The sequence below is a fragment of the Tetranychus urticae genome, chromosome 3 (genome assembly GCF_039701765.1).
Source record: "Tetranychus urticae isolate SD_2017Ah chromosome 3, NJAU_TeUrti_SD_1.0, whole genome shotgun sequence".
Lineage (NCBI taxonomy): Eukaryota > Metazoa > Arthropoda > Arachnida > Trombidiformes > Tetranychidae > Tetranychus > Tetranychus urticae.
In genome coordinates, this window is record NC_142960.1 from 21899678 (window position 1) to 21927504 (window position 27827).

At 33.8% G+C, this 27827-nt stretch overlaps 7 protein-coding genes across 9 annotated transcripts; 5 read left to right on the top strand and 2 right to left on the bottom strand.

Moving 5' to 3' along the window:
- Nucleotides 1-42: 42 nt before the first annotated feature.
- LOC107364855 (beta-galactosidase-1-like protein) lies at nt 43-27432 on the bottom strand. Of its 2 annotated transcripts, none has more exons than XM_089268875.1 (8): nt 27350-27432; nt 27113-27285; nt 26907-27057; nt 26217-26731; nt 24681-24837; nt 808-1074; nt 604-738; nt 43-538 (listed from the first exon to the last, which is right to left on the bottom strand). In XM_089268875.1, the coding sequence occupies exons 1-8, from the start codon at nt 27404-27406 to the stop codon at nt 80-82; spliced, it is 1914 nt and encodes a 637-aa protein (XP_089125001.1). In that variant the 5' UTR covers nt 27407-27432; the 3' UTR covers nt 43-79. The 2 variants fall into 2 exon arrangements, with proteins under 2 accessions (XP_089125001.1, XP_015787780.2); XM_015932294.3 differs by lacking the exons at nt 43-538; nt 604-738; nt 808-1074 and adding exons at nt 23574-24069; nt 24134-24268; nt 24336-24602.
- Nucleotides 2424-3335, top strand: LOC107364858 (uncharacterized). The gene is made up of 2 exons (XM_015932299.2): nt 2424-2510; nt 2617-3335. Exons 1-2 carry the CDS (start codon nt 2499-2501, stop codon nt 3136-3138), a joined length of 534 nt encoding a protein of 177 aa, XP_015787785.2. The 5' UTR covers nt 2424-2498; the 3' UTR covers nt 3139-3335.
- Nucleotides 7128-8030, top strand: LOC149093609 (uncharacterized). The gene is made up of 2 exons (XM_015932298.3): nt 7128-7183; nt 7290-8030. The coding sequence occupies exons 1-2, from the start codon at nt 7172-7174 to the stop codon at nt 7830-7832; spliced, it is 555 nt and encodes a 184-aa protein (XP_015787784.1). The 5' UTR covers nt 7128-7171; the 3' UTR covers nt 7833-8030.
- Nucleotides 11453-12988, bottom strand: LOC107364860 (uncharacterized). The gene is made up of 2 exons (XM_089268877.1): nt 12794-12988; nt 11453-11913 (listed from the first exon to the last, which is right to left on the bottom strand). The coding sequence occupies exons 1-2, from the start codon at nt 12888-12890 to the stop codon at nt 11795-11797; spliced, it is 216 nt and encodes a 71-aa protein (XP_089125003.1). The 5' UTR covers nt 12891-12988; the 3' UTR covers nt 11453-11794.
- LOC107364854 (N-acetylneuraminate (7)9-O-acetyltransferase) lies at nt 14114-18098 on the top strand. Of its 2 annotated transcripts, none has more exons than XM_015932292.3 (9): nt 14114-14219; nt 14667-15025; nt 15111-15207; nt 15275-16628; nt 16691-16847; nt 16928-17112; nt 17191-17331; nt 17399-17569; nt 17642-18098. In XM_015932292.3, the coding sequence occupies exons 2-9, from the start codon at nt 14893-14895 to the stop codon at nt 17891-17893; spliced, it is 2490 nt and encodes an 829-aa protein (XP_015787778.2). In that variant the 5' UTR covers nt 14114-14219; nt 14667-14892; the 3' UTR covers nt 17894-18098. The 2 variants fall into 2 exon arrangements, with proteins under 2 accessions (XP_015787778.2, XP_089125000.1); XM_089268874.1 differs by having other exon boundaries at nt 14671-15025.
- Nucleotides 18099-20695, top strand: LOC149093610 (uncharacterized). The gene is made up of 2 exons (XM_089268876.1): nt 18099-19889; nt 19960-20695. The coding sequence occupies exons 1-2, from the start codon at nt 18655-18657 to the stop codon at nt 20621-20623; spliced, it is 1899 nt and encodes a 632-aa protein (XP_089125002.1). The 5' UTR covers nt 18099-18654; the 3' UTR covers nt 20624-20695.
- Nucleotides 21341-23960, top strand: LOC112539153 (uncharacterized). The gene is made up of 2 exons (XM_025161419.2): nt 21341-22699; nt 22795-23960. Exons 1-2 carry the CDS (start codon nt 21450-21452, stop codon nt 23456-23458), a joined length of 1914 nt encoding a protein of 637 aa, XP_025017187.2. The 5' UTR covers nt 21341-21449; the 3' UTR covers nt 23459-23960.
- Nucleotides 27433-27827: the final 395 nt, after the last annotated feature.

Sequence of the window (27827 nt, forward strand, 5' to 3'; positions counted from 1 at the left end):
ATATTTCTTTACAATAAGATTCAAAGTGACTTAAGAATGGCGTTAAAACTTAATAACATGGTTTATTGGTTGCATCTGTTCACCAGTTTACTGGAGTCTCTCCGTTCAGAGTTGGATGATCATCAAAAGTAAGTTGACAAGTTCCGTTGTTGATTAAACACGGTGGATCTTCTAGTTCAACCAAAATCAACTGATTGACTTGAGGACTCGGTTTTAACCATACTCCTGGTGTATAAAGTGTGATTTGAGGACCATTTGTTGGCCAATATCTTCCAAGACATTTCCCATTAAGATATGCAAAGCCTTTGGATAAATTGGTTGGATTGAAATAAGTGTCATACGTCTTTGTAAATGGTACAACAAATTCAGCTTTTAAAATTGCTGGATGCAAAGCATTCTTTGAATTTAGTCCACTGTGTTGTTTAGGCACGTTTGCATCAAATTTCAATAAAGATGTAAAATCTTCCCAATCATCAATAAAGTAATGAGACCATTTGGTTAATGTTTTTGATCCAAGTGTAACACTTCCAAAGATTCCCTGTTTAATAACATTAATAAAAATATCAGTGATTATAATTGATATACATTGAGCCATTTCTTTACATTGTGTTGACTTATTTCATCTCCAAAATAAATTCTGCCCTGATTTTCAACAATCAAATTCAAGAGACTTCCTTTTTCAGCTCTGATTGTAATTGTTAAACTCTTTTCTTGGCGACTTACAACTCCTTGAAATACCTGAAACGAGAAGTCAGTCATTAAAATGTTGGCTCGTAGTTGTCAAACAAAATGGATTATTCAATCTACTTTATCTATGTAAACATAAGCGCGATCTCTTAATGCATTAATGGTTAACATTGAAGGAGATGTAGACTTGAAGTCAATTGTAGTTGAATAAAGGATCAGTCCATTACGAGATCCAAGGTATTCAAATGGTTGAGGCGAATCAGAGTCAACCTTCTTCCAAAATTGTTGTGAAAAGAGTTGAGTGAAATCCATTTCCAGTTCAGCATCGATCGGTCCAATCGAAAGTTTAGGACTTGGTTCAATGTCCTCTTTAGAGACGGGTGCATACTGAAACAAAATAAGATAATGATGATTTGCATGGAAACTTAAACTGATGGTAAGGGTCAGAAATGAAGAATTAACAGCTCGATATTTGTCAGTTGGATCAGCGGCTTCATCTAATAATGCATCGACATCATAAGTGGTTGGTCTTGGTAGATAACCTCCATTATTAGTTAATGTTTTGGTTTTTAATGCAGCAAAAAGACACAATTAACACAATAGTGACATTTATTCAAAATTGATACAATTGTCAAAATGCATCAAACTTGTACACAAATGAGCAGTAAGACGAAATAATTCATTTCTTTCAACTTTAGACTATGTAGCTTTGTAGAGACCCAGAATCTGAGTCAATCTGTATGATTTAAAAATTTCTTTGATCAACAGTTTTCGCAAAAATCGAAGTCAAAGTTTAAACTTTGATCGCCTTTTGTGCAGTTACGGAAGATTTTTTCATGAAACTCATTTCACTGATGTATCTTTTGATGGTCAATCATAAAATGCCTCTACTTTGATGCATAAAACTTTTTCTGTAAAAGAGATAAGTTCGACTACCAGTTAAAACGACCATTTTCTGTCACCTTAAGAGTTAGCGGTCTGAAACTTATTGTTCGTCCATGAAAAATGGCCCATGAGAATGACCACAAGAATTAGCGACCAACCAGTTTAGAGGTAACAGAAAATGACCCGTTTTAACTGGAAGTCGAACTTATCTATTTTACAGAAAACGGAAAGTTTTATGCATCAAAGTAAAGGCATTTTCTGATTGACTATCAAAAACTAAATTAGTTTCATACAAAAATGTGCTTTGTGCAAAAACAACTTTGAAAACTGTTTATTAGAGAAACTTTCATATTTATTTTATTCTATGATTTTATGTTCTTACAACAGACCAACAGCAGTTTAAAGGGTATGTCTTATCAAAATCGACCTCCGTCAAACTTATTCAAATGTTGTTTCTTTTAAAGAGGATAGCTCCAGCTACTTAGAGCTCCAAGCTCTAGACCAAAAACTTATTGAATTCAATTTATGGTGATGAATATGAAAATTTAAAAAACTTGATCAAACCGGAATTGAATTAATTGATTTGTTATAAACTTTAACACTCATACCTTGAATTTCAATGTTTTGCCGTTTCATACTTAACTGCTGGACTGTTTACCTTGAACAGTATAAATTATCAATCTTATTTGAATCATGACCATAAAGTGAAAGATCATTTTGATAGTTAAACTTTGATCCTCCCATAATCGCCAGTTCATTTTCGAACTTTTGAACAGAAGAGAGATAAAAAAATCGGAATGAAAAACGATATAAAAGCGTTTCTTGAATGTTCAAAATCGTCAATCAAATCATCTTCATTCAACAAGTAAACATCTCTAGTTTTTCAACACAACTCAGTTTAATAAACTAACTCAACAAAACTCATCATGAACTCAATGGTAAGAAAGTGATTACAAATGGACTTTCATCAAACAAGGATTTAAAGTGAATTTTGATTTTATAAGAAAAATAATTTTCTTTTCTTTTCTTTTAAATTATTATTAGATTGTTATCTGTTTCACCCTTCTTGCTGGTCAAGCTTTGGCCTCAAACTACGGAGCTGGTTCATACGGTTCATCATACGGAGGTGATGCTTACTCTGCAGGAGCTTCATACAGTGCTGGTGATTCCTATGGAGGTGACTCTTATGCACCAAAAGTAAAGAAGATCATCATTGAGCGACCAGTCGTCAAACAAGTTTACCTTAACCGAAAGGTTGTCGACGTCCATACCGTTGCTGTTCCAAAGCCATACGTTGTCACCAAGCCACGACCAGTTCTTGTCACTAAACACGTTCCAGTTGTTGTCAACAAATACATTGCTGTTCCATACTCAGTTCCTTCATACGGTTCCTCATCTGGTTCATACTCATCTGGTGATGCCTGGTCTGGTGACTCATACGCTCCATCATCTTACGGTTCAGACTCTTATGGTTCATCTGGATACGGTGATGATTCCTATGGATCAGACTCATACTCATCAGGAGGATATGGTGATGACTACAAAAAGGCTGCTGCCAAGGCTTAAGCTACATGTTTATCATTAACTAATTTCTCAATCCATTTGTGTAAATTCATGTAAAATCCTATTTTTCCTACTTTTTCTTTCATACGAATGACCAATTTTATTTGCATGAAATGAAAAACTCCCCATCAACATCACAAAATGCTTACATTCATACTGAAAAGAGCCAAAATCACAATCAATAAAAAAATTGAAAATAATTCAATTTACTCCTCTCATTTTGAAAATATCCAAATCGGAATTAGAAATTCACGCAAAAATAGGAACAAAATTTATAATATAATATTTATATAGTTCATAATCGACAAAGGGAGGATGAAGAGGAAGATAAATAATCAGGTGATTCACTGAATTGATAAACTCCTGAACAACTTGGCAAAATTTAAATCGGACGTTGTTTATGAACATTTTGTTTTTCACGATAATCCTCAAATGACTTACATTGAACAGAACTATCTTTGCTGTAATCAAATAACGTTAGCGAACAGATATAAAACACATACTGAATAACGGTTCCTCGAATTACTTGTGCTTGGACATCACCCTCTGATCAATGGTTGACTTCCTTAATTATTTCTGGAATGAATTGCAATTCAGGTTTATTACAAACAATCAACTTGAACCTGTGACCGAGCTCGATAGATCTAAAGGCGTGTTTATAACCAAGATTTGCTGTTGACTCACAGTTATAAAATTTATCTTTAATTTATTCATTTTTTATCAATTCAATAGCAATAATCGAATCTTTCATTTCTATTGTGGGATTGTTCGTATTATTTGATTAGTTAGATAGTAATTAGATAAGCAAATGGATGATTCATTTTGAAGCCAGTGCTATTGTATGCGCGACTACGGTAATTGATAATTAGATAAGCAAATGAAACACACTTCGTAGGGATGAAGTGACGAGAAAATAAAACAAGGATTTGATAATAGATTGACGTTTTATTACAGGGTATTTAGTATTAAATTATCAAATGAAGAGATAAATTGTCAGAATATCAACAGAAATTTATGATAATTCCTTAACAATAAACTGGTATGAAACGGATCTGAAAAAATAATGTAATCAATTGACGAAGAGTTTATCGAAGATCAATCCATTCTTGTAAAAACAAAATTTTCAATATAAAAAGCTTTCAATTCCAAGAAAAAAACATCAGTTCTAATTCAAGTTAATTGAAATAAGTTCAAGTTTGATTAACATTTCAAAATGAAATTCATTGCTCTCTTTGTTACTGTTGCTTTTTGCTCAACTGTTATTAATGCCAGTCCAAAACGATCATTCCATACTGCAAGCATAGTTGTTGACGCAGAGTCTAACCAATATGATCTCTCAACTTCAGCCTCATACAAAAATGAGGATGTCCGATATACTCCCACAACCACAGCATCAGACAACATCAACAAGGGACAACGATTAGACAGTTCAACATCAGCCTCATATTCTACCACATCTTCAGCCTCGAACAGCAACAACGAGTATCGAAAAGCCATTGGCTGGACTTCAGTCTCAGGCAATAGCGATGATCACAAATTCAATCCCACTGATTCAACCCCATCCTATTACGACTACAACGAGACTCGAAGATCCACTGATTCAACCCCATCCTATTACGACTACAACGAGACTCGAAGATCCACTGATTCAACTTCATCCTATTACGACTACGAGACTCGAAGATCCACCGATTCAACCCCATCCTATTACGACTACAACGAGACTCGAAGATCCACTGATTCAACCCCATCCTATTACGACTACAACGAGACTCGAAGATCCACTGATTCAACCCCATCCTATTACGACTACAACGAGACTCGAAGATCCACTGATTCAACCCCATCCTATTACGACTACAACGAGACTCGAAGATCCACTGATTCAACCCCATCCTATTACGACTACAACGAGGCTCGAAGATCCACTGATTCAACTCCATCCTATTACGACTACAACGAGGCTCGAAGATCCACTGATTCAACTCCATCCTATTACGACTACAACGAGACTCGAAGATCCACTGATTCAACCCCATCCTATTACGACTACAACGAGGCTCGAAGATCCACTGATTCAACCCCATCCTATTACGACTACAACGAGGCTCGAAGATCCACTGATTCAACTCCATCCTATTACGACTACAACGAGGCTCGAAGATCCACTGATTCAACCCCATCCTATTACGACTACAACGAGACTCGAAGATCCACTGATTCAACCCCATCCTATTACGACTACAACGAGGCTCGAAGATCCACTGATTCAACCCCATCCTATTACGACTACAACGAGGCTCGAAGATCCACTGATTCAACTCCATCCTATTACGACTACAACGAGGCTCGAAGATCCACTGATTCAACCCCATCCTATTACGACTACAACCAGACTCGAAGATCCACTGATCCAACCCCATCCTATTACGACTACAACGAGACTCGAAGATCCACTGATTCAACTTCATCTTATTACGACTACAACGAGACTCGAAGATCCACTGATTCAACCCCATCTTATTACGACTACAACGAGACTCGAAGATCCACTGATTCAACTCCATCCTATTACGACTACAACGAGACTCAACGATACAATCACTCAACTTCAGACTCACAAGACTAATTTGAACGCAATGCAACGTTCTACGAATTCAACGATGTTTAGCTTGGTTGAGTATATAATACAATCACTTTCATGTTTAATGGTTCTATTTTTTGAAAAAATAAATAAAATATAATATTTGCATACTGAACACTTTAAAATTGCATATGTTGACTTTTATTTGAGGTTGGTGAACCTTACTCTATCGTTTCTTCAATATCCTAATTATTACTGTCGATGTCTCAGAAATTATGATTCTGATCGATGAAAATGATTTATGGAATCAGCGCATCAAAATACATTAGAAAATTTTGATTAAAAAACAAGCTGAGCCCCGATCATGACTGATCGTAAATTTCTTTCACTGATTACAATCCAATCCGAATTTAAAATTGTTGACTCAAATTATTGATGAAAAACTATTGCCAATGAGAAAAATTAAAAAAATCTGTGTTGAGATTTGAACCTTTGTTGGCTGTGCAGGTATAAAACTGATTTACTTATCCTTCTAATGCAACAATAAACCATCAACCTGAATAACCAAAAAGTTTTTCCCCCTGAGTCAATAGTGAGATATACGGATTCTGCATTTTTTCCTCCAGTCTGTTTGGACGATAATTTCTAAGTAACCTCAATTCCAAAAAAGCTCTGACTATTTTTCGTGGATGAAGTTCAATCATGGCTTTCAGGCTATGTAAAGATTTTCTTTAGAATCCTTTTAGTTTGGCCACAATCTTCACGCAAAAATTTCATGTTTCGACTTTATATATTGTGTGCAGATGTGTAGATGTACATGTATAGATTCAGAGCTAAGCTATTTTCCCTATTCGTTCTTTTGAACTTCATCCTTACAGAAAGGATAGTATTGTTTGTATTTGCTTTGAAATCAAGTTAAAAACTTTGCTCCATGTCAAACTATCATGTAGATAGAAATTGGTTAAAAGCTGAGTAATAAGCTGATAAAAAATAGATAGATACCTCTGAATATCCTCCAGGTTACTTACAGTTCCAGTTCCAAACCGAAAACTTATTCCATTCAAACACTTGATCGAACCGGAATTTAAGAATTGGTTTTGTTATGTACTTTACCAGTTGTACCTTGAATTTTAATGTTTTGCCGTTTCTTACTTAACTGATGAACTGTTTACCTTGATCTGTATAAATTATCAATCTTATTTGAATCATGACCATAAAGTGAAAGTTAAAGAGGAAGATCATTTTGATAGTTAAACTTTGATCCTCCCATAATGGGCAGTTGATTCTGGAACTTTTGAACAGAAGAGAGATCGAAGAGTCAAAATGAAAAACGGTATAAAAGCGTTTATTGAATGTTCAAAATCGTCAGTCAAATCATCTTCATTCATCGTGTAAACATCTCTAGTTTTTCAACAAAACTCAGTTTAATAAACTAATTCAACAAAACTCATCATGAACTCAATGGTAAGAAAGTGATTACAAATGGAGTTTCATCAAACAAGGATTTAAAGTGCATTTTGATTTTATAAGAAAAATAATATTCTTTTCTTTTCTTTTAAATTATTATTAGATTGTTATCTGTTTCACCCTTCTTGCTGGTCAAGCTTTGGCCTCAAACTACGGAGCTGGTTCATACGGTTCATCATACGGAGGTGATGCTTACTCTGCAGGAGCTTCATACGGTGCTGGTGATTCCTATGGAGGTGACTCTTATGCACCAAAAGTAAAGAAGGTCATCATTGAACGACCAGTCGTCAAACCAGTCTACCTTACCCGAAAGGTTGTCGAAGTCAAGACCATCGCTGTTCCAAAGCCATACGTAGTCACCAAGCCACGACCAGTTCTTGTCACCAAACACGTTCCAGTTGTTGTCAACAAATACATTGCTGTTCCAGTTAAATCATATGAACCATCATACTCAGCACCTTCATATGGTTCCTCATCTGGTTCATACTCATCTGGTGATGCCTGGTCTGGTGACTCATACGCTCCATCATCTTACGGTTCAGACTCTTATGGTTCATCTGGATACGGTGATGATTCCTATGGATCAGACTCATACTCATCAGGAGGATATGGTGATGACTACAAAAAGGCTGCTGCCAAGGCTTAAGCTACATGTTTATCATTAACTAATTTCTTAATCCATTTGTGTAAATTCATGTAAAATCCTATTTTTCCTACTTTTTCTTTCATACAAATGACCAATTTTATTTGTATGGAATGAAAAACTCCCCATCAATATCACAAAATGCTTACATTCATACTGAAAAGAGGTAAAATCACAATCAATAAAAAAAATTAAAAATAATTCAATTTACTCCTCTCATTTTGAAAATATCAAATCGGAATTAAAAATTAATGCAAAATTCATAAGACACCTTTAATAATGAATTCGTTCTCTAAAGATAAAGCTGGTTATATGAATCGTTCTCAAGCAACTCTAATACTTCGAGCATCTCCAATTTTATTAATACCAAATCTGACCAACACAGAATGGTTTAATATATTCCTAAAAATTCATCTGATTATAAAAAGGACTTAACTTGATTGAGAAAGGGAGGATGAAGAGGAAGATAAATAATCAGGTGATTCACTGAATTGATAAACTCCTGAACAACTTGGCAAAATTGAAATCGGACGTTGTTTATGATTATTTTGTTTTTAACGATAATCCTCAAATGACTTACATTGAACAGAACTATCTTTGCTGTAATCAAATAGCGAACAGATAGAGCCATAAAACACAATCTGAATAACTGGTTCCTCGAATTACTTGTGCTTGGACATTATCCCTCTGATCAATCGTTGACCTTCCATAATTATTTCTGGAATGAATTGCAATTCAGTTTTATTACAAACTATTAACTTGAGCCTGTGATCGAGCTCGAAAAATCTAAAAAGAAGATTTGTTGTTGACTCACAATTGCAAAATTTATTTTGGGATCGTTCGGATTATTTAATTAGATAGCTAGCAATTAGATAAGCAAATAAAACACACTTCTTAGGGATGAAGTTACGAGAAAAAATATAATAACGGATATCCATTGTTATGGGGACAATAGATTGACATTCAAATTTATTATAGGATTATCAAATGAAGAGATAAATTGTCAGAATATCAGCATTGAAATGCATGATAATTTTTTTAACAATAAACTGATATGAAACGGATCTGAAAAAATAATGTAATCAATTGATGAAGAGTTTATCGAAGATCAATCCATTCTTGTAAAAACAAAATTTTTATATAAAAGGCTTTCAATTCCAAGAAAAAACATCAATTCTAATTAAGTTAATAACGTGAATAAGTTCAAGTTTAATTAACATTTCAAAATGAAATTCATTGCTCTCTTTGTTATTGTTGCTTTTTGCTCAACTGTTATTAATGCCAGTCCAAAACGAATAATCGATAGTAATGACATTGATGTCAAGTCTAACCAATACGATTATTCAACTCCAACCTTATACAACAACAATGAGGATGACCGATACGATCAAACAACTCCAGCCTCAGACAACATCAAAGAGGATCATCGATATGATCCCTCGACTCCAGCTTCATACGTCCCCTCATCTCCAGCCTCATACGATCTCTCAACTCCAGCCTCGTACGACGATAAAGACGTTCACCAGTTCAGTCCCACAACTGATGGATCAGATAGCATCAAAGAGGATCATCGATATGATCCCTCCACTCCAGCTTCATACGATCCCTCAACTCCAGCCTCATATGTACCTTCATCTCCAGCCTCGTACGACGATAAAGAGGCTCACAGTCCCACAACTGAAGCATCAGCTAACCACAACGAAACTCATCGATTCAATCCCACAACTACAGCTTCATACAACTTCAATGAGACTCATCAATTTAATCACTCAACTCCATCCTATTACAACGTAAACGAGACTCACCGATACAATCACTCAACTCCAGCCTCATACAACTTCAACGAGACCCATCGATTCAACCACTCGATTCCATCCTATTACAACTATAACGAGACTCACCGATACAATCACTCAACTCCAGCCTCATACAACTTCAACGAGACCCATCGATTCAACCACTCGATTCCATCCTATTACAACTATAACGAGACTCACCGATACAATCACTCAATTCCAGCCTCATTCAACTTCAATGAAACTCACCGATACAATCATTCAATACCATCCTATTACAACTATAACGAGACTCATCACTTCAATCACTCAATTCCAGCCTCATACAACTTCAATGAGACCCATCAATTTAATCACTCAACTCCATCCTATTACAACGTAAACGAGACTCACCGATTCAACCACTCGATTCCAGACTATTTTGGACAAAATGCAACTTCTTACAACAACGATGTTTACAACAGATCCATGCAATTAGAAAACATCTCCAATCCAATTTATTCCAACAATATGACTTTGAACTATACAATGCAACACTCACCCATTTATCAAAACGCTAAATATCATCAACTCAACTCTACGGATCTTTTCAATAGCACTAAATCAAATATGACAGAAGTTGACATCTACTCATTACCTACCATTAATGAAGTAAAATCATTGCTGTCTGATCTTCGTACTATTAAATCTTCTTTGGAAAGCAAATTAAATGATTTAAGTGCTTTTACAAACCATGAGCTTCACCAGGCTGCACACAAGCACACTGAAAAAGAGGAAATCAAAGTCACCGAGACCAAGACAAGAACAGAGAAAAAAGGTAACTCTGAAATCACTGAAAATTTTGAAACGAAAAAGTATATCAACCGAGAAAAAAGCTGGGATGAATGAATACAACAATCACTTTCAACTTTAAAAGTGTTTCTATTTTCTTGAAAAAATTAATAAAATGATTGCATATTAAACACTTTATAAGCTGATTTTTTTCATCTACTAATTATGGATTTTCAAAACTTATAGTTGTTGAGTAATTAACTTACTCTTTCCTGGCCCTTTAAAAGGAGTTACAATAATACAGTAGTGGTTAGCGTAAAAAGGGCAACACTCAAGTTAATTGTCAGAAGTCGCCATCTCGAGCATATTTAGAGATAATGAAAAAAATGCAAAATAAAACTGAACAAAATAAAATTTTGTTATAAAAGGTTTTGAATTTCAAGATGATTCTGATTCCATGAATAAGTTTTAGTTTGATCTTCATTTCGATATGGAATTCATTGCTCTCAGTTAATTTTGTTTAGTTTTCTTTCTAACAGGTTCTAGTCTAATCAATGGCAATCAAACACAATTGATCGATAATGAAACATCCGTTAGCTATTCCATTCGTATGTTGTTGTTCCGCGAATAACAAGTTTTTCCAAAACCTTAAAAATATCTGGTTTCGATTAAACTTCATTGGCTGCAATCTTAAACATGCACTTTAATTAGTTAATTTTGTTTAGCTTTTCAATGTCTTTTTTTGTCAAAAGTTTCAACGGCTAAGCTACAAAGTCAGTGAGCGGATACTTGAGCAGCTTTGCTCGAAATTCAATATCATTGAACAACCGCATCTTCCTCAGTCCTTAATCTCGCTATCAAAGCAGTTTAGCTGAAGCTATTTCTGATTGCAGCACTTCATGGTGAATATTAAGATGAAATCAATTTCCGTTTCCTATTATGATGTGGTGACGAATACTTATAAATCATTTTTGTATTTTATCTCGATTCAACTGATCAAATTATGTGTTCTTCACTCTAAGTGCACATATTCACGTAATCACGGAAAATTAGAAATTAAAAAGTGATTATTAAAATTTATTGGCCATAAACGTTTTTGGCTGGAATGTATTCAGTATCAACAATATCGCCATTCATAACAAATTCATTAGCATTTGGTTTTCCTTGGATAATTGTTGATCAATGGTGTTGATTGGAAGTTGAATAATTTTATCGTATTCTTGTTAAAATATCACATTCGCCACATGATTTTGTTTCCATATACCCTCTCTTTAAATATATTTATATATTCGTCTAAATCAGCTATAACTTGTATTTGAAATATTAAATTTTGGAAGAACTTGAAGTGTCAAGAAAATGCTTATCCTAACTTTCAAATTAACGTTATCAGTATCATGGTCACTTTTTCTTCTTAGCTGCCACTGCTGGATCCTTCTTTTGTTGCTTTAATTTTTTCTTTTCCTCCTTTCGTTTCTCCTTTTCCTGTAAAGATTGTATCAACTTGTAGGCAAAGAAACCTGAAATATAAATAGAAAAGAAAACAAAATTAGTGATAATATTAATATCTGAAAAGATTCAATGATAATAATGAGGATAATTAACGAGAGAAACATACCGATACAACCGAGAACAAGAAAGATTAATAAAAGCCCTATTGGAATCATGGCAACTATAGATTTATGAGCAACTTTATTTCTTAAAGGTTAGACTAGAGTTAGACTTTTGATAAACAATGATAAAATTGACAAAATTAACAAAATTAAAATAGATTATAAAATGGTTTGACTGAGTTGTAACTTGATTAATTGAGAACTGAAGACTATGGTGATTAAAAAGAAAAGAAACTAGATCAACCAATGAGGAGATGAGAAGCAACGGAAAATGATAATTGTCTACGTGGATAAATGATAAAAACTCAATATGATGATGAGAGCTGATGTTGTTGGGCTTTGAAAAGCAGCTAGAAGAGTAACCAATTAAACATTTAGTAAAATCAGATGGTGTGCTACATGTTGAGTAAACTAAACTAATTCACAATTTTTGCTACATGATGGAACGTTGAACAAATTTTAAAAACAAGAATTTAAACTAAAAGGTTTTACATTGTACATTTTAAATTCACAGTGTAACTCAAATGGGAAAAGACCGGAAAATAAATATGTTACATTAAAACAACCAACAGGGCAAAGACAGAAGCTCATGTGAGTATTATTGAATCTAACTGACTGTTATATGAATAATTTCAAAATAAATCATCTCAATTCATGTAAAGAATATACTAAATATTAAAAAATATCATCAAATCAATCATATGGTAACAGAGAGGAAAGATGGTTTTCAAATGACAGTTGGTGAGATAAGAATTGGGAAAAAAACATTGAATAAATGACAGCTTACCCACTAATGCTATGGTGATTATTGCTGGTCCAACAAATATCCAATTGCTGAAGCGATGTTCAATAGGTCCTTCGGGTCCACCAGATAGATCAACCATTTTTAAGGTTTAAAATAATAAGATGATGAAGATGAAGATGGAGATGAAAATGAAGGTGAAGGGTCTATAAACACTGTGTTAAAAAATAGCAACAAATGAAAGAGACTTGCTTACAAAATAAAACAGTGTTATTTATAAACCCTCTCTTTATGTTGGGTCAGCTTGTTGCTGCCCTAACGGTGGGTGCAAAGATAGATTTTAAATACGTAAGATAATCTAATCCAATAATAATCTGGGTACTAACCAATAAAAAGATGATCAAAATAGCCAGATTGATTCTTATTTATGATAATTTACATTATTATTGCAAGACCATTGCTTACCACAGACTTTAGAGTTTACATTTTCTCAACCAATCTACAACATAATCAGTAAAGATAATAAACTACATGAGATTATATGAAACTCGAGACAGCTATCTTGAACATTCATGTCTAGTCTAAACATGAATAGTTTAATTTTTCCCTGATTTCAATTTTAAAAAGCGAAACAATCAAATCTATCTTATTTGAGAGAACCCGCTCTTTTTCTCCTCTAGTGACATCTTTTGGTTGAGCTGACACCTCACGTAATCATTGAGTTTGATTAATTGAAGCAATTAAATCTGAATATTTCATCTTGATTAGACACCGAAAAAATATCTGACAGAAAGATTTGAATTGAAATTAACTTCGGCGAAAATATGGCTAATATTTTCGCTATCTCCTAAAGCATTTAATAAAATAACATTCAACAAAGATTTTAATTTTATTTTTGCTTGACAACATTTTTCTTCTCGAGAAACCTCTTTTACCCAATTGTTATTGTAAATTGTAACAACATATTCCTTTTCTTGAGTTACATTGTGAAACTAAACCTTGGATCCAACTTCAATTGTTAACAATTTATCAAATTTTCCCTTGTTGCTAAACAGTCTTGAAAGTTACTTAAACATCTCTGATTTCCTGATGATTTAAAATTTCAATTACTCGTGATTTCACACAAAAAATACATCTTAATCTTGGAATTATCTTTGAATTACATTTTTATGCCACTTTATGATTGTAAAATAATTAACAATTGCAAATGTCACTAAAGTTTGATCATCAAACGTAAGGCCAATTGTTTTTTAGACTACAATTGCATTGCGCCTTCTACTGGAAATTAAAAAAACTCAACACAGCTGTTAAAATCGGACTGCTATTTATACTAATTAACGGTATGAATAGACTTCAATCATTTTGAGTTAACTTAGCACATTTAGTTAACTAAGTGCATTGATTAAAATCGTGATTTGATATTGTTTGTTTGTTTCATCATCAGACCAATATTTGGATGATTCAAATCAATGTAAGTTTAATCTTTTTGCATATTATGCTTTCAAGCAATCAGTTTTGTTGTATTCAAGTTAGAATTTAGTGTTTCTTAAATTTATGACCACGATGGCCTGTTCTAAGACGCCTTCGATCGACTATCATTCGATTCTCTATTTAGTAATTTTAAGTGCAATTTCCCCATAATTCATCAATGTTTACTTGGCTGCCGAGGCAACACCATCCTGAATGATGTCGGAAAATTTGCACAGATTTGCTTGTTGTGTTGTCTTTGATTTGCCTTTTCATCTTCTCAATTGTTAGGTTACTTCGAGTACTTAAACTACATTTTCAGTTTCTTTACTCAACACAAATCTTCATATTCACTTAGTTTCAATCCAATTACTCATACCATTGTTATAAAATCACAATAAGATGAAAAGATTGACTAGTTTTAATCTTTATATTTATTCTCAAACTAAAGCTAGGTTTTATGAGTAATCAAGCCTGGAAACGATTCTTACAAATTTACTGACGGAGCCATCGCCAATTGCGCCAAAGACGATCATCTAAACAAGCTCCCTGCGTTCCATAAGCGATTTCAAAGTTGAATGGATGAGATTACTTAATATCAACGCTTTCCACAGTCACCATCGTTCGGATCAACAACCAAAGTTAACATCCAATTTGAAGACTCAATAATAGTTGGAATGAACGAGGATTCAGGACGAAATTCTTCCGACTACATTGTCCATCATTTTAATTCTCACAATGCCAAAAAGATCGCCACCATTTTGGTTTTTTCACTCATTCTTTACCACTCAGTATTGCACGTTGGTTATGGTAAGTGAAATATTTGCCAACTGATAAATTAATCTATAATTATATTGAATCTATTTCCTCTTGTTTTCTTTCACACTTTTTGAAGGCATAAATTCATGCAAATGGCTTCTTAGTGATGGACGGTTTCAAGGTTATAGAGAATGGCAACCCTATGGATGTATGCTTCACACTTACAGTAAAATGTAAATGTTCAACATTTCCTGTTGATGATGAACTTAAATTTAATGATTTGTTTCTTAAATTTTACAGGGACAGTAGAAGATGTCTTAGGTACATCGCCTATTGGGGTGGTAGAAACTACATCGTTTTCATCGGTGATTCCCGAATAAGACAACTATATTTTGCTTTCATCAATCTAATCAATGCAAATCTGGAGACTCCTGTCATTGATACAGTTGTTCATCACGATATGAAAGTAGAAGAAAAAGATTTAAACTTAAAAGTGGAATTCTTATGGCGACCTGTTATAAATGAATCCATGTTTACTCCTTATCAAAATTGGTTGAGCTCAGATATCTCCTCTAGACCTCAAGTTGTTGTCACAGGAAGTGGAACTTGGACCATAAAGTCAAGTAATGCTAGTCTCAAAGCATTAGAAGATTATAAGACCAATTTGACCCGGTTATTACCTAACATGGACCGTATGGGATGTGAAATTTTATGGGTCCTTCAAGATCCAGTGAATCCTGAAAAACTTGATCCAAGTCGGTCAATGATTTCCAATGAACAAATTGATTTGTATAATAAAGCAGCCATCAATGTATTGAAATATGCAACTTCACCCAAAGTCCACATTTGGAGTTCTTCTCGTCTAGTTTCCCAGGGTTACAGTGATGATCAAAAGGATGGACTTCACATGGGACAAACAGCTCTCAACTATGCTGTCCAAATTTTGTTAAATATGTACTGCAACGATCAGATGAATCATAATGATGGTACATGTTGTAGTGACCCAGAGCCAATAACTAACATTCAAATATTAACCTTTGCGTTCACAATTGTGTGTGGAATTTTAGCGGTGGCTTCAGTTTTCCATCAATTTCTCACCTCTCATAATCACCGACGTTGGCAACCATTGGTCAATCAAGAAGAGATTGAATTGTTTGACAATCAAAGTAACGACAGTCACAACGATGTTCCTATTAGAGAAAGTCAAATGCATCTTTCTTCTTTGCCTTCTTCCTCTTCTTTTCGAACCAAAGATTCTGAAAAATCTTATCACGAACTTCTCACTTCTTTGGCCAAATTTGGTCTCCTCATGGCCTTTTTCTTCCTCTGTGATAGAACCAATTTTTTTATGAAAGAAAACAAGTATTATACACATACCTCTTTTTTCCTGCCCGTTGCCTATGTTTTTGCACTTGGACTTTTTTTCACCGAAGAATCAAGATACACTCATGTGCTTCACCGAGATCAAACTGATGAATGGAAAGGTTACATGCAGCTAATCATTTTAATTTATCACATTACCGGAGCCAGTCAAATCGTACCAATATACTTACTTATTCGAGTTATGGTGTCGGCATATTTGTTTCTCAGTGGTTATGGTCATTTTACTTATTTCTGGCATACTGGAGATTTTAGTCTTCATCGTGTCTGGAAGGTAAAACAGCTTTAGATCATTCATCTGAACATTTAATTCATTTAAATTTTTTTCCTTTTCAGGTTTTATTTCGTTTGAATATTCTAGTTATTTTTCTGTGCCTGGTAATGAGTAGGCCATATCAATTTTATTATTTTGTGCCATTAATTACTTTCTGGTTTATAACCATCTATGCAACAATGAGTAGCTTTCCGCAAGTTACTAGCAGTTCTGCTGAAGGTAAACAAAATTCCCAGGTTTTATCTCTATTAATCAATCAATAACTTTTATAATTTTTTGTTTTTCTCTTTTATTTCCAGTCAATCCAATCCATCATCTATACTTGATACTTAAATTTGTGGCTTTGTTAATTGTCATATCAGTCCTTTACATGTCCGAAGTGTTCTTTGAGAAAATATTCCTTACTCGTCCATGGAAAGCTCTGTTCGTAACCACTGATGACTCCATAAAAGAATGGGAATTTCGATGGAAGCTTGATCGCTATGTATGTGATAATTGTCTTGAGCATTGTCAGTCAATTTATTTTAACCGTTAACTAATTGCATTGGTTTATTTTTTTCAGAGTGTTCCCGCTGGAATGGTTTTTGGTTACTTCTATTATCTTCTTAAACATTTTCACATTCTCGATGATAAAAATCATAGCAATTTATTTTCTAGAAGAATCAGCTTAATGGTAGTTGTTTCATCACTATGCGGTATAATTGTGAGTATTTTTAATTCATGACCTTACATTCAAGTATTAATTTCTTGTTTCTTTCTTTCCATTTAAGGGTTATGCCAGTTTCGCTTTTCTATGTCACAATAAAGACGATTGCAACGTTATTCACGCTTACATATTTTTCATACCAGTCATTTCTTACATTTGTCTTCGAAACATATCTGGACTTCTTCGATCTCGTTATAGTATATTTTTCGCATGGTTTGGTCGAATATCTTTAGAAGTAAGTTTACTTTTACTCCATTATTCACTTTATGATAGATTTTAACTTATTTTTATTGAATTTTCATTTTAGCTTTTTATATGCCAATATCACATTTGGTTAGCAGCTGATACACATGGAGTTCTTGTTCTGATTCCCAGTTTTCCTGTACTTAATGTAATCGTCACATCATTCATTTACGTTTGTATTTCTCACGAGATTCATCTTTTAACTCGGATTCTGGTCAAATACGCCATCTCACCTGATTGGAGATATATGACAAGAAATCTTATCATTTTTCTCTTCATTCTGATACTATTAGGAATTAAAGACGGGATGTTCTGAAATAACCATCACAGTTGAATTTCATTTCACTTGTTTCCTTTCAAACAAGCATTCCATTCAATTATTGAGTCACAATTTGAACGATCTAGTCATCTATTAATAGACATTGTGAGATTAAAGTTTATCTCTTTGGATGCACAAAAGTGACTCTGATATTATTATAAAACGATAAAAATCTATTAAATTTAAATATTCTAATGCCAGAGTTTTGTGAAGCTTCAAGTACTTAATTCATTTAAATATCGTAATGAGTATCCTAAACAGGTTAATCCTTTTCGCGAAAGTAAAAGTTAATCAGATAGACGAAAGACGCAAACCTGATACAAGTTATGTCATATAACACATTAGATATCATTTACTTTTATATATTGTTAGCACTATTATTATTAATACAAAGCTATATTACACCACTTGTTATCTACTGATAATTGTTGTATAATTGTCGAGTCTATATTAATATGAAAATGAAGTGTAAGTTGAATGTTAATCGATAAAAAATAGATTGTTACATTTTTAGACAATATTTACTTACCATAATTGACTTTAGTAGACAGAGAAAACTAAAATCTTGCTGGCATTTGCTTCGATTTCAATTCAAGGTTTCTAGATCAGATCAGATTGAGTCTTTAATATTTTCTCGAGTTGAGTAATCGCTTAACTAGTCAGTCGACTGGCTTCAAATTGTTAAGTTAGTAACAAAATATTAAAAAAATTGTTACTGACAGCAATATTTAGCGTTTGACTGTTGACATTGTGTTAAAATGTCTTCCAGACAATTTATAATTTTAATAATAGCAACAATCGCGGCAATCTGTAATTCCTCATTCGATTTTAACAATACAATTCCAAGTTCAGCAACTTTAACCAATTTCGGATTCCAGGGTCATCATGAAGTTACTTGGTATTTTAACTTGAAGAAGTGCAGTGAATATGAAGTTTATGATAAAGTTAATTGTAAATGTCGACGTGTCTATTGCCGATCTCCTTATGGTGATCTTCCAGTGCGTAAATGTTCCGTCAAGGAAGCTTTGGATCGATTCATAGATCATGAAGAATTCATTGATTTGGAGGCAGAAAAATGGACTATTCGTATCACTGTTGATGTTGTCGAAGGAAAATTAATCCTAGGAAAAGAAACTCGGAAAAAATTTGAAAATCGTTTGGCTGAGTGGCTCAACATTCCCAAGGATCGAATAGAGGTTGAAGGTTTGACAACGAACGGATCCAATCAAGGCATACTTGAGGTTCAACTAACCGAAGATATTGGAATGCCAATGACCAATAATGATATCGCCAAGACATTAAAGCAATATGCCTCCTTCGGTGCGCTTTTGTATATAGAAGGAAACACTTACCAACTTCTTAATGCAGAGCATTCTGTTTCCCATTATGTGAGTTCATTTTGTGATGGTGCTCATGATAGAAGGTTGATAATTTGGGATCTAGACTTTGAAATGATTGGACAAAATATTTTACTAAATAAAGCAAATGGACGAAGGTACAAAAAAGGAACTTATCTTGGAAGTATTTTGGTTTATAATGACGCCTTAAAAGTCGCCAAGTTTGCAATGCTCTGTGAAAAGGTTACAGGGTTTTTCTGTGAAAAGATAAAACTACCTCCAGGATCGTATGAGTTTGTTGCCGATGGCAGAGAAGTAAGATCTCAACATGGAGTAACAAATAAATTTGAAATCGATGCAGAGTCAAATGTTAAAATATGTGAACAAGCGACATTTTTCTGTATTGTCAGTGAAACGGAAAACACCATTGTAGCCTTATGTTTGGTAGTGTCAAGCATATTTTTACTTCTTATTTTGATTACATTTACAATGGTTCCTGATATAGCATCAACTCTACCTGGGTTCAACACGATTAACTTGGTGCTAACCATTTTGATCCTTCAGTTATTGTTCTTGACTGGTTCACAGTGGAGTGATTGTTGGTTGGCAGCAATTGTAATTCACTATTTTATATTGCTTAACTTTTCTTGGTCAAGGTAAGTCAAACAGTAAACGAGATGCGACAATGAAAGCTGACTCTTAATTATCAATTAATTTCTTTCCCAGTATAATTGGCTTTCACATATTCCGAACATTTGTATCCTTTGGATCAATGCATTACCCTAAAAACTCTCCCTTCAGTAACCGTTTCTATTCATTTGTTATGGCGCATCTAATGGTCTTGATAATCATGGGCGCTGCTTTGGTCAACGAGCTTTTATCCAATGACTTTGCTCCCCACTTCGGTGCTTATCAAGGTGTTTGTTGGATTCGTAATTCTATCGGAGTTCTATTCTATTTCGCCATTCCCGTTTCACTGAGTAATTTACTAAATGCAATATTTTATCTAGCAAGTTTCATCAAAATTAAACAATCTTTGGAAGAAAGTTTTGCAGTCTCAACTTGGACTGGAAAATCAATACGATCCATGCCCGTTCAGTTGACTGTGTTTTCTCGAATCGCAACAGTTCTTAGCATATCTTGGATAACTGTCCTTTTAATACCCATCACTCCACCGAAATCTTTGCCTCACCAACTAGCTAAATATCTATTTGTCTTCATCAACACAAATCAAGGTTTACTACTATTCATAGCATTCTTATGGAATAAAAGAGTTGGAATGATTTGGCTGAAATGGGTTAGAAAATTGTTCAGAATGGATTCCCATAAATCTATTAATTCAATTTCTATAATTGAAAGAAATACTTCTCAAGTAAACGGAAGTTTTTAAAAAAATAAATCAATGATATGTATAAATAATCGTAAATGTAATATTTCTTTACAATAAAACTCAAAGGGACTTAGAACGGCATTAAAACTTATAATATGATTAATTGTTTGTCTTCACCAATTTTCGGAGTCTCTCCCGGCATAAATAGGTTTAGTCGAATGATCATCAAAAGTAATTCGACAAGTTCAATTGTTGATCAAACATAGTGGAACTACTAGTTTTACCGAAATCAAAAGTTTAATTTTAGGATACGGTTTTAAGGATATGTGACAAGAAACCCTTGAAGACGGGATGTTGTTATTGATTGTCTATTAGGGAAACTTTTTACAACAACTACAATCGATTTTGATTCTTTTCTCATAAACAATTTGAGTCTTTTTTTGTGGATTGAATTGATAGTACTCAGTGTGGAGTTACGATTAGTCATGATCGCTGTAGCATCTATTATTAATACACAGCTATATCGCACCACTTCTTATCACCTAATAACTGTTAAATAAGTGCTTAGTGTATGCTAAATGAAATTAAACATTAATCGATAAAAGATAGACGATTAAATTTTCAGACAATATTTACTTACCATAATTGACTTTAATAGACAGAGAAAACTAAAGAACGCAAATCTCGTTGGCGTTTGCTCGTTCAATTCAATTCAAGGTTAATGGATGAGATCAGATTGAGTCTTCAATATTGCTTCGAGTTGAATAATCACGTAACTAGAAGTAGAAACAGTTGAGAGAATTGGAATTGTTAGCAACAAAATAATAAATAAAAAATTTGTTACTGACATTGGTATTGAGCGTTCGACTGTTGACATTGTGTTAAAATGTCTTCCAAACAATTCATATTAATTATTTTAATGACAGCAACAATAGTTGCGATCTGTAAGGCCTCTTTGGATGATGAAGATTTCAATACGACAATCCCAAGTTCGGTGACATTAACTAATTTTGGATTCCAGGGCCATCATGATGTTACTTGGTATTTTAGTTTAAACCTGTGCAGTGATTATGAGGTTCGTGATAAAATTAACGAAAAATGTCGACCGATTTATTGCCGATCTCCTTATGGTGATCTTCCAGTTCGTATGTGTACAGTCCAGGAAGCCTTGACTAGATTCATGGCTCATGAAGAATTCATTGACTTGGAGTCAGAGAAATGGTCTTTTCGGGTCACTGTTAATGTTCTTAGAGGAAAGTTAGTCTTGTGCAAAGAAACTCGGCAAAAATTTGGAGATGCTTTTGCCAGGAAGCTCCAGATTCCCAAGGACCGAATAGAGGTTGAAAGTTTGACAGCAAATGGAACCGATCAAGCCATACTTGAGTTTCAACTTACTGAAGATGTTGGAATGCCAACAACGAATAACGAAATCGCAATGAAATTAAAGAAATGGACCTACCCTCATGTGGTATTTAAGGTAGAGAGCACCTTTTACCAAATTCTTCATGTAGATTATTCTGTTTACCATTATGTGAGATCGTTTTGTGATGGTGCTCATGATAAAAGATTAATCAGTTGGAATCTAGACTTTGAAATGATTGGACAAAATATTTTACTAAATAAAGCAAATGGACGAAGGTATAAAAAAGGAACTTACCTTGGAAGTATTTTGGTTTATAATGACAAGTTGAAAGTTGTCAGATTTACGATGCTCTGTGAAAAGGTTACAGGATTTTTCTGTGAAAAGATAAAACTACCTCCAGGATCGTATGAGTTTGTTGCCGATGGCAGAGAAGTAAGATCACAATATGGAGTAACAAATAAATTTGAAATCGATGCAGAGTCAAATGTTAAAATATGTGAACAAGCGACATTTTTCTGTATTGTCAGTGAAACAGAAAACACCATTGTAGCCTTATGTTTGGTAGTGTCAAGCATATTTTTACTTCTTATTTTGATTACATTTACAATGGTTCCTGATATAGCATCAACTCTACCTGGGTTCAACACGATTAACTTGGTGCTAACCATTTTGATCCTTCAGTTATTGTTCTTGACTGGTTCACAGTGGAGTGATTGTTGGTTGGCAGCAATTGTAATTCACTATTTTATATTGCTTAACTTTTCTTGGTCAAGGTAAGTAAAATAAAAAATAGATTCGCGTCATTTGAATCTATTTATTTAAATTGGTAAATAATGAGTGTCGACTAACTAACCAATTTCTTTTCCAGTATAATTGGCTTTCACATATTTCGAACATTTGTATCCTTTGGATCAATGCAGTACCCTAAAAACTCTCCCTTCAGTAACCGTTTCTATTCATTTGTTATGGCGCATCTGATGGTCTTAATAATTATGGGCGCTGCTTTGGTCAATGAGCTTTTATCAAATGATTTTGCTCCTCATTTCGGTGCTTATCAAGGTGTTTGTTGGATTCGTAATTCAATTGGAGTTTTGTTTTATTTCGCCATTCCCGTTTCGCTGAGTAACTTACTAAATGCAATATTTTATCTAGCAAGTTTCATCAAAATCAAACAATCTTTGGAAGAAAGTTTTGCAGTCTCAACTTGGACTGGAAAATCAATACGATCCATGCCCGTTCAGTTGACTGTATTTTCTCGAATCGCGACAGTTCTCAGTATATCTTGGATAACTGTCCTTTTAATACCTATCACTCCACCGAAATCTTTGCCTCATCAATTAGCTAAATATCTATTTGTATTCATCAACACAAATCAAGGTTTACTTTTATTCATAGCATTCTTATGGAATAAAAGAGTTGGAATGATTTGGCTGAAATGGTTTAAGAGATTGTTCAGAATGGATTCATATGAATCTCGCAATTCAATTTCCATTATTGAAAGAAATACTTCTCAAGTAAACGGAAGTTTTTAAAAATTATATCAATCTAAATATAAGTATTCAAAATATTGAATTCATGTCCATATTTCTAATAATCATAAATGTAATATTTCTTTACAATAAGATTCAAAGTGACTTAAGAATGGTGTTAAAACTTAATAATATGGTTTATTGATTGCATCTGTTTACCAGTTTACTGGAGTCTCTCCGTTCAGAGTTGGATGATCATCAAAAGTAAGTTGACAAGTTCCGTTGTTGATTAAACACGGTGGATCTTCTAGTTCAACCAAAATCAACTGATTGACTTGAGGACTCGGTTTTAACCATACTCCAGGTGTATAAAGTGTGATTTGAGGACCATTTGTTGGCCAATATCTTCCAAGACATTTCCCATTAAGATATGCAAAGCCTTTGGATAAATTGGTTGGATTGAAATAAGTGTCATACGTCTTTGTAAATGGTACAACAAATTCAGCTTTTAAAATTGCTGGATGCAAAGCATTCTTTGAATTTAGTCCACTTTGTTGTTTAGGCACGTTTGCATCAAATTGCAATAAAGATGTAAAATCTTCCCAATCATCAATAAAGTAATGAGACCATTTGGTTAATGTTTTTGATCCAAGTGTAACACTTCCAAAGATTCCCTGTTTAATAACATTAATAAAAATATAAGTGATTATAATTGATATAATTGAGCCATTTCTTTACCTTGTGTTGACTTATTTCATCTCCAAAGTAAGTTCTCCCCTGATTTTCAACAATCAAATCCAAGCGACTTCCTTTTTCAGCTCTGATTGGAATTGTTAAACTCTTTTCTTGGCGACTTACAACTCCTTGAAATACCTGAAACGATTAGTAGTCATTAAAGTTTGGCTCAAAGCTTTCAAACAATATGGATAAATCAATTTACTTTATCTATGTAAACATAAGCACGATCTCTTAATGCATTAATGGTTAACATTGAAGGAGATGTAGACTTGAAGTCAATTGTAGTTGAATAAAGGATCAGTCCATTACGAGATCCAAGGTATTCAAATGGTTGAGGGGAATCAGAGTCAACCTTCTTCCAAAATTGCTGTGAAAAGAGTTGAGTGAAATCCATTTCCAGTTTAGCATCGATCGGTCCAATCGACAGTTTAGGGCTTGGTTCAATGTCCTCTTTAGAGACAGGTGCATACTGAAACGAAATAAAATAATGATGATTTGCATGAAAGCTTAAAATTTGATGGCAAGGGTCAGAAAATGAAGAGTGAACCTTTGAAATGACGTTTTTAACAGCTCGATACTTCTCAGTTGGATCACCGGCTTCATCTAATAATGCATCGACATCATAAGTGGTTGGTCTTGGTAGATAACCTCCATTATTAGCACCACTTCCGAATCCAAATGAAGTTCCTCCGTGAAACATGTACCTGGTTAACAATAAATGAAATGCAATGAGTGATGTTTTGGTTTTTAATGCAGCAAAAAGACACAATTGATACAATTGTAAAATTTATGCATCAAGCTTGTGCACAAATGGTCCGTAAGACTAAATAATTAATTTCTTTCAATTTCCGACTATGTTAATTTGTAAATACTTATGATCTGAGTCCATTTGTGCGACTTAAAAATTTCTTTGATCAACAGTTTTTGCACAAATCGCGGCCAAAGTTTAAACTTCGATCGCCTTTTGTGCAGTTATGGAAGCAGATTTTTTCATGCAACTCATTTCACTGATGTTGCTTCCAATTGTCAATCAGAAAATGTCTTTGTTTGGGAAAATAAAACTTTTTATTTTCTGTAAAACAGATAAGTTCGAGTTCCAGTTAAACCGATCGTTCTCTTCGACCGAAAGAGTTAGAATGCTGAAACTTATTATTTGTCGATAAAAATTAATGGAACACATCATGGATCAAATAGTTTCTTCAAGTTATCAACAGGTCTCTTGATTTTGTCCATTGGCCTTAAAACTTTGAACATCGATATTTGAAGAATGGCATCATCTAAAATCACCATTCTTTGACCAATCATTAGATTTTACTATGGGATATGATAAATTGAAATGTTAAACTATTCAAGATACTACAAAAAAAGTTATAGACTTGTATTGCTTATGTTTCTTGATTTATAAAGGTGAATGATTATTTAAACACAAATCTTATGTGATAGAATCTAATTCATGATTAAATAAACTATCTAAGATTTTCTCAGGTATTCAGCCACATCATCTTATAGCCATTAGTTAATTTAATGATTGGTCAAAGAATGGTGATTTTAGATGATCCCATTCTTCAAATATCGATGTTCAAAGTTTTAAGGCCAATGGCCAAAATCAAGAGACCTGTTGAGCACTTGAAGAAACTATTTGATCCATGATGTGTTCCATTAATTTTTATCGACAAATAATAAGTTTCAGCATTCTAAATCTTTCGGTCGAAGAGAACGATCGGTTTAACTGGAACTCGAACTTATCTGTTTCACACGAAACGGAAAGTTTTATTTCTCAAAACAAAGACATTTTCTGATTGAAAATTGGAAGCTTCATGAGTAAAATTAGTTTCGTGAAAAAATCCACTTTCAAACTTGCATAAAAGGCGGTCAAAGTTTCAACTTCGAACTAAAATTTCTCGAAAAATATTCATCATAGAAAATCACAAATTGGACGATTGGGCTCAGTTTTCATGTCTCTAAAAAGCGAAAATCTCATAAGTGGAAAGAAACCAATTTTTATCCTTTTCTGCCCATTTGTGTCAATTGTGTTAGTTGTGTCTTTTTACAACCTATTATTTTGCTTGTAAATGCAACTTACATGCTTAAAGACATATTTTTATCATAAGACAATAAAACATCCAGCCATTTGGTAACTTCATCTACAGGTTTGGTTAAGTGTTGAGTTCCCCAGGTATCGATATTCCCAATCCAAAACTCTGAGTTAACCAATGGACCAGAGGCTCTGTGAGCCCGAAGTGTTTTGAATTGATCATCGGGTTGAGTGTTGGTTCCAAAATCAATTGTAGCAAAAACATCATCAACCAGTCCACAAGCCAATAAACCTGGATTATCTGTTGTATACAAGATAATCTCGTCCCCCAAATGTGAACGAACAATGTCTCGTAAGCTTGACATGTAACTGTTATCACAAGCACTGTAATAACCGTATTCATTCTCCAATTGTACCATAATAATGGGTCCACCATTTTGATAAAGATATGGTTTAATCATGGGTAACAACACAGAAAACCATTGTTTCACATATTTCATGTAGATATCATTGTTTCGTCGTAATTGTAAATCATATTTCATTAGCCACCAAGGTAATCCTCCCTGTTCAATGAGCAAAAACAATCAGTTTACAGTCTATTACTGGCTTCAAGCCAACCTGTTGTTACTAAGGTCCATACTTTAAACACGAAAGAAAAAGGACAGAATAAAACACTAACATACGTAAGTTACGGACTGAACGAGTAAACAAAGAAGCTATTTAGCACAAAGCACTCACCATGTCTCGCTCAGAGCAAATGTAAGGTCCAACACGCAAAAGAACGTAAAGACCAGCCTTTTGAGCTTCTTCAATCCATCGAGTAACATTGTAATTACCGTCAAATTTGTAAACACCTTCTCTTGGTTCGTGGCCAGACCATTCAATATACCTATTAGGAGCATTAGAAGTCTTGTTTGGAGTTGAGATGGTTAATTGTTACTTACGTTTGTAGCACATTTATACCGGCTGATTTCATTTTGAATAAACGATCAAACCAGTATTCTTGAGGAACCCTAAAATAATGAATCTCTCCACCGATATAACGGAATGGTAAGCCATCCATGAGAAAGCGGTCATTTTCATAGTCAATAGTGAAACTGTTTGAGCCATTTGTAACCTAATTGTCAATATATTATAAATAAGCGGAAACAATTAAAATGTAAAAGTTTACAGTTACTTACATCAATTAGCAAAGTTAGAGCAAAACATGACAACAATATTACACCAAAAGTCTTCATTATGCTTGTTTATAAGTGAAAAGTCCAATAATAACTAACCAGAATTTAATCATGGAAAATTGACAATGGAAATGAATTGTGTTTAATCGAGGGAATGTTATCTTTCCATCTCAGATTGTTCAACTATTATATTATATTGAAGATTGAATGAACTTGTAACTAACAACTGTCACATTTATGCATCAAACTTGTACGCAAAGAGGCAGAAACGGATAAAAATTAATTTTTTTCAAATTATAACGTTGTTATTTTGTATCGCCATGAATACTGAGACCATTCGTCTGATTCGCGATTTTCTCAGATGAATATTTTTCGAGAAATTTTATTTCAAATTTAAAACTTTGTTTTGCTTTGCAGTGCTTTCTTGAAATTCAACTGTTTTCAACTAAAATATCATTCCAGACTTGCACAGCTCAAGCTC

Bases quoted from the DNA above. Each gene is read 5' to 3' on its own strand.
- LOC107364854 (XM_015932292.3), top strand. From the start codon at position 14,893: ATGAACGAGGATTCAGGACGAAATTCTTCCGACTACATTGTCCATCAT. The intron at 15,208-15,274 runs GTAAATGTTCAA...TAAATTTTACAG, and splicing joins CTTCACACTTACAGTAAAAT to GGACAGTAGAAGATGTCTTA. The intron at 17,332-17,398 runs GTGAGTATTTTT...TTTCCATTTAAG, and splicing joins CATCACTATGCGGTATAATT to GGTTATGCCAGTTTCGCTTT.
- LOC107364855 (XM_089268875.1), bottom strand. From the start codon at position 27,406: ATGAAGACTTTTGGTGTAATATTGTTGTCATGTTTTGCTCTAACTTTG. The intron at 27,286-27,349 runs GTAAGTAACTGT...ATTGACAATTAG, and splicing joins CTCTAACTTTGCTAATTGAT to GTTACAAATGGCTCAAACAG. The intron at 24,838-26,216 runs GTAAGTTGCATT...ATTGTTAACCAG, and splicing joins AAAAATATGTCTTTAAGCAT to GTACATGTTTCACGGAGGAA.
- LOC107364860 (XM_089268877.1), bottom strand. From the start codon at position 12,890: ATGGTTGATCTATCTGGTGGACCCGAAGGACCTATTGAACATCGCTTC. The intron at 11,914-12,793 runs GTAAGCTGTCAT...TTTATATTTCAG, and splicing joins AATCACCATAGCATTAGTGG to GTTTCTTTGCCTACAAGTTG.
- LOC112539153 (XM_025161419.2), top strand. From the start codon at position 21,450: ATGTCTTCCAAACAATTCATATTAATTATTTTAATGACAGCAACAATA. The intron at 22,700-22,794 runs GTAAGTAAAATA...TTTCTTTTCCAG, and splicing joins CTTAACTTTTCTTGGTCAAG to TATAATTGGCTTTCACATAT.
- LOC149093610 (XM_089268876.1), top strand. From the start codon at position 18,655: ATGTCTTCCAGACAATTTATAATTTTAATAATAGCAACAATCGCGGCA. The intron at 19,890-19,959 runs GTAAGTCAAACA...TTTCTTTCCCAG, and splicing joins CTTAACTTTTCTTGGTCAAG to TATAATTGGCTTTCACATAT.